The sequence below is a fragment of the Desmodus rotundus genome, chromosome 2 (assembly GCF_022682495.2).
Source record: "Desmodus rotundus isolate HL8 chromosome 2, HLdesRot8A.1, whole genome shotgun sequence".
In the NCBI taxonomy this organism is placed as follows: Eukaryota; Metazoa; Chordata; class Mammalia; order Chiroptera; family Phyllostomidae; genus Desmodus; species Desmodus rotundus.
This window is the reverse complement of record NC_071388.1, coordinates 139012549-139024776: the sequence shown is the minus strand read 5'-3', so window position 1 is coordinate 139024776 and position 12228 is coordinate 139012549. Positions and strand designations below refer to the sequence as shown.

The 12228-nt window shown below is 38.8% G+C and overlaps 1 protein-coding gene across 3 annotated transcripts in view; it reads right to left on the bottom strand.

The window, feature by feature from the left end:
* Positions 1-11976, bottom strand: part of EPC2 (enhancer of polycomb homolog 2) — a 113275-nt gene extending 101299 nt beyond the window's left edge. Inside the window, exon 1 of one of the 3 annotated variants that reach the window (XM_053918648.2) lies at positions 11538-11976. In XM_053918648.2, the coding sequence (XP_053774623.1) occupies positions 11538-11690 (153 nt within the window). In that variant the 5' untranslated portion in view covers positions 11691-11976. The remainder of the gene's footprint in view (positions 1-11537) is intronic. The other 2 variants (XM_045203032.3, XM_024569596.4) reach the window with 2 other exon arrangements.
* Between the last annotated feature and the right edge of the window lie 252 nt (positions 11977-12228).

Sequence of the window (12228 nt, the reverse complement as noted above, 5' to 3'; positions counted from 1 at the left end):
CTCCCTCTCGGCCCCTCCCCCACAGCCCCTCCCCCACGTACAGTGTCACAGCGCTGCGACCAGCGTTACCCCGCCCCAGTGAACACCTAAGGCTCCACCCCTTTACAAAACAGGCATGCCAAGACAAAAAAAAAAATTGCCCAAATGAAAGAACAGATCAAAGCTCCAGAAAAAATACAACTAAGCAACCAAGAGATAGCCAACCTATCAGATGCACAGTTCAAAACACTGGTAATCAGGAAGCTCACAGAATTGGTTGAATTTGGTTGCAAATTAGATGAAAAAATGAAGGCTATGTTAAGAGAAACAAAGGAAAATATTTCCTTTTTCCAGGGAACCAATAGTGATGGGAAGGAAATTGGGACTCAAATCAACGGTGTGGACCACAAAGAAGAAAGAAACATCCAACCAGAAAAGAAAGAAGAAACAGAATTCAAAAAAATGAGGAGAGGCTTAGGAACCTCCAGGACATCTTGAAACGTTCCAACATCCAAATTATAGGGGAGAAGAGGAAGAAGAGCAAGAAATTGAAATCTTATTTAAACAAATAATGAAGGAGAACTTCCCCTATCTGGCAAAGGAAATAGACTTCCAGAAAGTCCAGGAAGCTCAAAGAGTCCCAAAGAAGCTGGACCCAAGGAGGAACACACCAAGGCACATCATAATTACATTAGCCAAGATTAAAGAGAAGGAGAGAATCTTAGAAGCAGCAAGAGAAAAGGACACAATTACCTACAAAGGAGTTCCCACAAGACTGTCAGCTGATTTCTCAAAAGAGACCTTACAGGCAAGAAGGGACTGGAAGGAAGTATTCAAAGTCATGAAAGGCAAGGACCTACATCCAAGATTACTGTATCCAGCAAAGCTATCATTTAGAATGGAAGGGCAGATAAAGTGCTTCCCAGATAAGGTCAAGTTAAAGGAGTTCATCATCACCAAGCCCTTATTATATGAAATGTTAATGGGATTTACCTAAGAAAAAGAAGATAAAAAATAGAACAGTGAAAATGACAGCAAACTCATAGTTATTAACAACCACACCTAAAACAGAAACAAAAACAAAAACAAACTAAGCAAACAACTAGAACAGGAACAGAACCCACAGAAATGGAGATCACATGGAGGGTTATCAACAGGGGAGTGGAGAGAGGGGGGAAAGGTACAGAGAATAAGTAGCATAAAGGTAGAAAATACACAGGGGGAAGGTAAGAATAGTATAGGAAATGTAGAAGCCAAAGAACTTATATGTATGACCCATGGACATGAACTATAGGGGAGGAATGTAGGAGGGAGGGGGTGGGCAGGATAGAGTGAAGGGGGGAAAATGGGACAACTGTAATAGCATAATCAATAAATACATTAAAAATAAATAAAATTTTTAAAAAATTATAAGGACTCACATATCACCCACTTATAAAATGAACACAACAGAAGAAATATTTGCCTGCTTCACCAAGTAAAAAGCTCGTGTTTAGAAATTTTCTAGGATGTGCACACATACATACATACACATGCTAACAGCAGCTGCCTTTGTAGTGTCTGGGGACACAGGGAAGGAAGGACACTTAGTTTTTATGCATATTATTTTGTGTTACTAAATTGTTATCTTCAATCATGTGAGTCTATTATTTTTCGATTTTAAAAAGCTAGAAATGTTGAAGTATCAGGGGGACCAATTTGTAAAGTATATGACTGTCTGATCACTATGCTGTACACTTGAAAGTAATACAAAATATAGAATGTAAACTGTAATTAAATAAGAAAAAAAACTAGAAAATGTCTTAGACATAAAAATAACATTGTATATAGCAGCACCTCTTTTTTATAATAATGGGGATAAAATCTGTAGCCTAACTATATATTTGGGACAAGATAACACAGAATTGGGTTGTCATTTGGGCCACAGAAATTCTCCTGAGGGGTTCTGAACCAGTCACAGACCCCAAAAACATTCATAGAAAAACCTCAGGGATCCATGAACTTGAATGAGAAAATAATCCGTTCTCTAATTTCACTCACTTCTAACATATTTAACATTTCCTTCAATTACTAATGTATGCAGACCACAGTAGTGCTAGTAATACTTAACAAATATGTAAATTAAAATTGTTTAATATTGATAACTACATTTCAATATAATTGGTTTATGTGATTTCATTTTATGCATTCAATTAGTCATTCTGAGGAGTTTCACCAGACAGCCAAAGGAGTCCAAGTCACAAAAAAGGTTAAGAAGCCTTGGATAACAGTTCTCAAATGAAGTGCAATAGCCCCCATCTGGAAATTGAGGGAGGAAACATTTTGAGTTTATTCCAGTTAGAATGCTACCAGAAATTAGTGGGAAGTAGACTGGTAAGAAACTTCCTGATAAGCCAGACCCAAACAACCCACTACAAACTGAATGTCAAAAACATCCCAATTGAGAACCATCTCAAGAATCAAATAAATGGCAACAGTATCCTCTTCTGTACCATGCTTTCCAAAGTTTCCAAACTTAAGTGTTTATCCCAGAGTTCACTGGTATAGTAGAATGTTTCTCTTCACTTGCTTCTCTAGTATATACCACACACTGAACAGATTTTTATCACTAACACCAGTTTTCCCCCAAGACCAACTAATCCATCTCATCTTAAAAAAAAAAAATCACTTCTAAGAAACAAATACAATGTTTAACTATCAATTACTCAAGACACAATTATTACTCTAAAGGTTGGCTAGATTTAGTTCTCCTGGCTGGTAATTTTCAAAGTCTTTAATTTTTTAAATCAATTTGATCGTTAACTTCTTTGCCAGGAAACAGAGATGGAAGGAGGAAAATAAAGTATCAATTTGCTAATGTCTGACAGATGTAAAAAATATATTTAATTTTTAGGAGAAAAAAATGTTAAAGTATACCACAGAATAATGTATGGAGGTACTCTGTATATTTTACTCTTCCGTATTCCTTCATATTTATTATTCCGTATAACTAAAAATTATCACTAATTTAAAAAACATCAACTGCCTGTAGAAAGTCTTAAGTCTTTACAAAAAAGTTAATCTTTAAAGTTATCTTTTGAGATACTCATTAAACAAATGAAGAAATATTATTTAACGAGATGAAGTAATTTATTTTGCCCAGAGGGAAAGTGACAGAGGCCAGGATTGGAACCTAAGTCACAACTTCAAAGTTCCAACAACTTCATCAAATTAGTAGTACCAACTAAGGGTTGCTTGTCAACTGACTCCCCAACCAACATTACCTACCACCTTTGCCCACAAAAAAGGGGTTGGCGCAATAAGAAAGTGGAAGTAAAGATACGAGGACACAAGTTAGAGAGCTAGCTGATAAGACAGGCTCTTTTCCTCTCTGCATAGTAATACTAACTCAGAAGAAAAAAGAAACCTAAAGGCATATGTGTGTGTGTGTATATATGTGTGTGTATATATATACACACACACACACACACACTGCTAAAAAGAACCTGGAAGTGACTGACATCTTCTTCTAGCATAAATCCCACAAGAAACAGTCCTACATGATGAAACAGACAAATCTGAGGTTGTTCCATTTAAGTGTAAACAAGGCAAAAAAAAAAAAAATCAAGGATCCGTTTTAAGGTAAGATCATAATCATGATGGACCTTCTGCTATTTGCATTGGTCTCCTTCATTGGCTTATTACTACCTATTATCCTTTCTTCTTCAGGTGGTTCCCTATGCGTCCATTACTGTTTTCCTACCACAACTCTACTTAAATTGAAATAAAGGTGTAGTGCTGTGTTTTTAACATTTCAATACTTTAAAGGCCACTCAGTCCAATTCTATTTCACAAATGAGAAAACTAAGGGCCAAAAAAAAAGTTAAATAACTTCTTTGAGGTCACACAGAATTCATCCCCTACTACTTTGAAAATTAGTTAAGTGTGAAGGGTTTGCTTTTTTTAAAAAAGGATTCCAATCTCATTAAAAAATGTGATACATACAAAATATTCTAATCTCATTAAAACACCTTACAAATTTAAGGTTTGTAAGAACACACCAAGTAAACAATTCACTTTGGGTCAAACTATGGATTAAAACAATTTAACTCCACAACTTTTGATTATGTTAAATACCCACTAGAAGATCTCTTAGAGCAGCTCCCTGGTTAAAAGCTCCATTCTCAGGAGGGCAACCCTTAATAGCACACGTACACTAACTCCCCCTGTTCCTTGACTGGTAGACTTAGAAGTAGACAGATACCTGATGCAAGCCAAATCAGTAACACCCTCTATCTCAGGAATCTGGAATTTTAAACTGGAAAAAAATATAACAATGATGATAATAGCTAGTATTTATTGAATGCTTACTGCATGCCACAAACTGTCCCAAGCACACTACAATCCATCCTGCAACAACCCCATGAGATTTTATAGATCTCATGGGGTTGCCTAAGGACTCAAACCCATACAGTCTGTCTCCAGAGCAGACGTTCTTAACCACTAACCTGTTCTACTTCTCAAAAGATTAAGAATTGTTAGAATTACATCAATGTCACTTACTGTGGAAGGGCCCATAGCTGCCCTGATTTTTGTCCTTCCCAAACCTTGACAGTTCATGCCTTCCTTGGTGTTTGTGAGACAACCTCCAGGAATGTTAAAGAAGACAGATTTGGCTTTTGTTACTTGAAACCTAATGATCCCACCTGTCAAATATTTTTAGGCTTCATTTTTAGAGAGTAGATACAGATGAAATCTAAACTTACACCACAGACAGATCGTTCCTTTGATTTTTTTTTTTAAAGGAATGTGTTTAAGAAGGCATTCACCACCAAGTTTATTTCCTAATATTCCCTGAAGAAAACTTTTAATGACTCCTGGATGCCTATGGAATAGTAAGTGATAGAACAGTAGAGATGTAATAAACTTTAGATATCATCTAGTTCTCAACACACATTTTACAGATGAAGCAGTACAATGGTGAAATTAAGAGCCCTGGAGTCAATCACCAATAGAGCCTGAGTTCAAATACCACCTCTACCATGTTCTAGACTAGGTAGGAGTGTCCTTGAGCAAGATACTTAATTTCTAAAGCCTTCGTTCTTCTTCTAGAGAACAGATAATAGCACCCACCCATCCTAGAGTATAATGAGCTGTAAACCATCTACTGAGTTTATCAGCCTGGCACATGCTCAGCACACTCACTAACACACACTCAATAAATGGTAGTGAGATGGTAGTGATGACCAACCTGAGGCTTAGTGAAGCTAGGCAACTTTCCCAGATCATATGGCCACTAAACAACAAAACTAAAACTTAGAAAACAGATTTCACACTTGTACTTCCATTCTTTCTTCTATACCATCCTACAAACTGCTGGGCCTAATCAAAATTATCTATAAAATTCTACGTTTTTCAACCTAGTCTGTACTCCAACAATTTTTTTCATTCAGTCTGTTCTAAACATATCTAGTGTTGAAAATATAGCAGGAAACAAAGGAAAGGAAAGAAGTAAAAGCCATCTGCATGGAATTTTTTTGGGGGGGGAAGAGAGAGCGAGCCCTAATGCTAAGAGAATGACATGCTCAGAAATGACAGACTGCTATCCTCCTCAAGTTTGTATCATCAGTAGGGGAAGGATAGACAACAATAGATTAAAAGCATTTAACATGGAAGAATCTTCCTTTAGTCTATGTAACATCCACAGAACTAGATTTAAATATTCCTGTACTAAATATTTGCGTCAACATACACCATACAACCAAAAGCCCAAATTGTTAAATCTCCCTCCAAGGAACTTTCTCTATACATTCCAGTAAGTTTTCTCTTACTCCTCTTAACTACAATGACATTTAACTTTTTCTAGTGTTCTTTTAATGTCAGTCTGACTTAACCCAGTTGTTTTTGCTAACTTTCCAGATACATTTTTGACCTCAATGACTCATTTAGGTGCCCTCAAGTGAAGATCTGTATCATATTCTCCTTTTTATCCTAACAGCACTTCAGCACACAGCTGTGCACATACTGATATACAGACCCCTTTAAAGAGTTTCCCAATACCCTACTTAGGTAACACTTGGAACTTAGATGATACCTGGCTCACGTATGCTTTTGCTGAAATAATAAACACTTAATCTTTTTAAAATATCAGCTTACAAAATTGCATTTTATACCCTCTTTAGAATTGCTCCCGCATTATAAAACATGAAATATATTGCATTAGAGCCAAAAATAACTCATGGTAAAAAGAGTGAATTTCCACTCTATCACTCAAAATATCACTTAAAATATCAAGATAATAACAAAAACTAGACAACTAACATATGAAGGAGAAATGGCAATTTAAATCAGTTATGGTCTTTGTTTTTAAAAATAAACAGAATCATACGGTTCATGTTGATTTTGGTTCACTCTAGTATGAAGAGATCTTACACAAATCTAAACACATCTATGAGAGAGGTAATTAACACAAGATAAAGACTAATATTGCAACCATGCCTGTGTGTAAAAAGTTCTATATTTAAATACGTGTCTGACTCAAAAGGAAAGGAAAATTAGTATTGCAATATACACAGTACACCCAAGAAAGAAACCAAAAAGAGTCCCTGGAAGAATAACTTACTCCAAATTCTGCTAGTGAATTACACACAAACACACTCACGGTGTTTACAAAAAGAGCTCTTGACATAGAAAAAGAAATAGAAGCTCATTCAACACTCAGCAAACCCATGTTACGTGTCAAGCACAGCTCCAGGAGATGAAATATATTAAGGAACAAAACATGTAAAGATCCCTGGCATTACAGAGATTACATTCTATTAGGAGAAAATCAAAATCATAAAATAGTTTCCCGCAAGTTTATTGTATGCTTAGGAGAACAAACACTCAGATAAATATACCGGCGCCAATAGGAAAAACCAAAATTAACAGACTTACAAGAGAGAGAAAAAGACAGAAAGAAAATTTGAAAAGCTAAGCACAAAAGTCAAATTGATGAAAAACTATACTTAATAATTTTTTATTTCAATCAAATCAGTATCATCTTTCACGGTTCCCAAACTGATAAAAAGTACATTATTTACTAAAACTATAATCAACTTAACAGTTTATAAGGTAATTTGGGGTTCTGTAAGAAGTCAATGTGAAGCATAGTGATTGAGAATGGGCTTTTGTGACAATAAAGGCCAAGGGTCTGAGTTCCACCCCTGCCAGTTACTAGTAGTGAGACCCTTCAGTTTCTTCATCTATAAGACAGAAATAATATTTCAAAGGGCTGTTACAAGGATTAAATGAAAACCAAAAACTAGAAACAATTCAAATATCCAACAGATAGATGGATCAATACACAGGGGGTAAGCAAAAGTAAGTGTACAATGTGGGTATGCAAAAGTTTATTCTTGTATTATCATTTATTAATTATTGTGTTATTTATTCATATTACAACTGTACAACTGCTTTTGATCACCCCTGTATTATAGCATATAAATTAATTGATACTATTCAGTAATAAAAAAAAATGTACTGATACAAGCATTAAGGGATGAATCCTTAATGCATTATGCTGAGCAAAAGGAGCCAGACACAATAAAGTATGTATAGTTTCATTTAAATGAAATTCTAGAAAAAGCAAAACTAATCTATAACAAAAAAAAGGAAGTGGTTGCTTAGAACTACTGGTGGAGAGGGACTGACCTGCAAAGGAGCACAAGGGAACTTTTTGGGTATTTAAAATGTTTCTGTATCTTGATTTTGGTATTTTCATCAGTGCACACATTTGCCATAATTCATCAAACTCAATGCATTAAATGAGTACATTTTATTATATGTAAATTATACCTCAAAAAAGTTAATATTAAAAAGGATCCAGTAAGATAATAATGTAAAGTTTTTGGCACAGTATCTGTTGCACAAGAAGTATTCCAAAAATAATATATATATTAAAAACAACTACCACTATATAAACTCATGGAGAAGTGGCAGAACCACTGATCACCTGATCCCTCTGGCTGTTTAGATTCTAAATAAACATAATGTTAACTAACAGTTTTGACCAATACTAAGTGCAATGAGGAGCACTACAGAGACCAAGTTACAGAAAGACGCCAAGTGGCAGATCTTAGGCAAACAGCAATGAAAACAAGAAAAGTAAAAGATGCCTGCATGTCCAAAAGAGAAGAGAAAGCTAAGAGAAATATACAATCTACCAATAGACTGCTACCAAAATAGAATACCAATGTCACAGAACACCTAAGATTTATCACAGCATTATTTACAATACCCAAGATAAGGAAGCAACCTAAGCGTCCACCGATAGACAAAGTAGTGACACACACACACACACACACACACACAAATACTACTCAGCCATAAAAAAATGAAGTTTGCAACAACATGGACAGACCTAGAGGATAGACTAAGTGAAATGAGTTAGACGTAAAAAGATAAATACCACATGATTTCACTTACTGTATAATCTAAAAAAACAAAATAAACAATCAAATGAAACACAAACAGACTCACAGATACAGAGAACAAACTGATGGTTGCCAGAGGGGAGGGCTTTGGGAGGCTGAATGGAAAAGGTGAAGGGTTTAAGATGAACAAATCGGCAGTTACAAAACAGTCATAGGAATGTAAAACTACAGCATAGGGAATACACTTTTTTGGGGGGATCACTTAGTAAGTTACTGTGTCTAACCACTATGCTGTATGTATATAAATCTCTAACCATTGTGCTGAAATTAATATAATACTTAATGTCAATTGTAATTAAAAGATTGTTTAATGAAGATTAAAAATAAAATTACAAAAAAAGAAAAACCTAGATTACCTCATCTAGGTATTATAAAAATGTAACTCAAAACTGACTCACTAACTATACAAAATTTAATGATAGTCTAATAGCTACACAGAGATAGCCCTGAATTTTATTCAAGGAGGGGTAAGTCCATGAAGGCTTTAAGTGAAGTCAAAGGATACTGCCAACCAATCAAAAAGAGGGCCATGTTCATACTGTGGGCTATTTAGAAATGTCAAGCAACAATTATAAATCCATACGCCAAGGTTTTCCTTGGTGTTTTTTGTTTGTTTGTTTTACAAGTCTGTGATTAAGGTAACTAATTAGAAGCACATTGACAACTGCAGTTGAATTGAAATACTACTCAAATGAAACATTTATGAAATTTATACTTTACTGCTGTTTAAAATGCTTATCAAGGCAGAACATTTTTTTAATGAGCAAGTAATTCTGCTAAATAACAAAAATCCTGTACATAAGACCAGCTGAACTAAACTGGCTGTCACTCCTGAAAGCACAAGTCTTCTGACATATATGCTAATTAAAAAAAAAAAAAAACAAAAAACTAGTACCCCATTTAGACATTCTGGGAAGCAAAAGACTTTAGACTACATATTAATCTACACTGTCAGGGTTGGTTTAGTTTTGTTTTAATTTTAAGAAGCTCCACTTGTAACATTAACCAGGCAGAAAGGGCAGGGCAGAGAGTCAAGAAGTCCTGGGTTACAGCTCTAGTTCTATCAGAATTTGGATTTCTTCTTCCTAAAACTGGGTAGATGGAGCAGACTTCTTTAAATAGTTCAACTTTAGTGCTGATGCTCCAGATTGAAAAATCACACATTTTACTGAAAAAGTTAATAGTACAAAACTGTGATAGGGTTAAGCATTTACTTTTACTCTATCATTAAAAATTACTAAACTGAAAGTTTTCTTCCTAAATTCAGATAAAATACCAACACATGGGGCAAACCAAGGACCTAAAGCAATAACTAAATATAACGATCACTGTTTGCAAAAAGCATTGATAACATACATTCCAGGGGCTGTTCATTCCAGAACAGGTTTCTAGATTCAAATTTTCCCCAAACCAAGAAATAGGATCCAAGTAGGTACAAAGAGTACAGGGTGGGGCAAAAGTAGGTTTACAGTTGTGAGCACACAAAACAGTTAATTCTTGTATTATTACTTATTATTGTATCACATTCCATAGAAACTACTGTAAATCCTGTACTGATACTTTAAGACTTATCAGCCATCTTTCTTTTGGGGTCAAAACCCATAAAGTAACATTAACATAAATTTAACTTTATGGAATCCAAAGTTGTGTTGTTTAAAGTTCAATTCAATTAATTCTTGTACATACTACAACTTTCTTATTTTAATTATCTTTCCCATGGAAAACCGAGCCAAGTTAGAAATAAATTTTATTCAAAAAATAATTCTCACATAGGACATAGTTCTAAACTTTCAGCATAAATGTTGGGTTTTTATCTTATTTACTTATGAGGAGTTGAATGTTCATCCTAATAGTGCAGCCATATTTATATTCTACTGAAAGTGCAAAACTTCCAAGTAATCAACCACCAGAGAAATGTGATTAAATCACAGCACAAAACAGTAGTACAGGGTAATATAATGAGGTCAGAACTCGAGCAGCCAATCAAAGGCATAAAAGCATTTCCTGCAATATTAACAGTCAAAAGAGAAAACCAATCACAGGAACCTCAAGCCTTCTGTTGACAGTCACAGAAGCAAGAGAACCAATCCTCGAATACCCAGCGTTGACAATAAGGCGGGACCGTAGGTTCATTGAAGAAAATCTGGAGGGTGCAGTTACTATAAACTTCCCATGCAAGGAACACCATCCAGAGTCATAAACACTGTCAACCCAGATGAAATTCAACCGTATGCAAAATTTAACCCATCACGCAGAAAAAGCAGCATTTTTGCCAAAATGCGCTGTATTATCAAAAATGCAACGGTCAATTTTAGATGTACTAGGTCCTCAACTTCTAAAAGACTCCCCCCCTCTGATAACAATTCTCGGGGCGGCAGCATGGGGACAGCACACCGCCAGCAGCTCCTTGCTGACCAACCCTGGTGCCTTTCCAAGGCTGCGTGCTGAGCGGGCGCCGTCCGACCTCTTCGCAATGCTCTCCTCGGAGCACAGAGCTAGCGGGTTCCCGGCTCTCTAACGCTACAACCTGCTGCGGAGTCGCGCAACCCACCCTCCCTCAACGCGGTGTCGCAGCGCCTCATCCCGCCGCACCACCGAGGGCCGGGGAACGAGAACTACCTTGCTAGCAGGAAGACGTTTGTTGTAAAAAAGCGCTTTAGTTTCCACAAGTTATTTGAAAGATACCCCAATGCAAAATTAAATTTAAAAGTGAAAAACAAATCTTTCCTGGCCAAAAGATCCCTCGCTCACTAGTTAACCCATTGTCGGGGGTTAAAATACGAGGTAAACAGAGGCCCTACGCCAAGTGCGGCCAGAACCTTCCCTGCGCCATTCCTGGCTGCCGCTTACGGCAAGGCCCCCTTACGGCAGCGTAAGCGGAGCTGCGAGCTAATCACAACACTCGGACGCAACAACATGGCGGCCGCGGGCGGGCGCTGCGCCGGCAGAGAGGGTTTACGCTACTCCGCCGGCGTAGGGTCTCATGCGTTGGAGCGGCAGCGGCGCCCTCCAGCGAGCGTAAAGCGCGCTGTGAATGGCAAGGCCCGACTGACAAAGGGGAGGGGGGAGGAGAGAAGGGGGGGTAATAAACACTCGAGTCCCTACCGATTCCTCCTCCTTCTCCATCCCGGTGGGCATCTGGGGCACGGCCCGGTTGATGGAGACGCAGTCGTTGAGATCAGGCATGTCCTTGCCGCGGTAGATAGGCAGCGGTTTGGCGGCGTCCAGCGCCCGCGCTCGGAAGGAGAGTTTACTCATTGTCTCCCCGCCTTACAGGAACAGCCCGGGCGGCGGCGGCGGGGCGGGTGGGGAGGGGGGGAGGACTCCCGCCGCCTCCTCCACCTCCTTCCTCAGTGCAGCGCGGCCGGCCCGCTCCTCCTCCTCCTCACTGCCCCCGGCCACAGCATGGGCGCCCACCCGCCCGAAAACAGCCCCCTGCCGCCCGCGGCCGCTTCCACACACTAGATCCTCCGCTCGCCCGCCCGATCCGCTCCCTGCGCCATGGCCAACATGGCGGACATTACCACAGCGGCGGCGAGCGATCCCGGCAGCCCGCGCGAGAGCGCGCCCCCGCCGCGGGAGCGCGCCTCGCCCTTTCCCTCCCTCCCTCCTTCCTCTCCCTTCCCCTCCCTCGCCTGTCCACCCACTCTCCCCGCGGCGCAGCCGGCCCGCGGGAGCGTGCCCAGCCTCGGGCGCCTTGGGCACCTCGGGGGAGAGGGGGCGGTGGCGGCCCTCCGATCGGCGGCCCGCGCTCTCGCGGAGTGGCAGGTGCCAGGTGCGCAAGTTCACCCGCGCC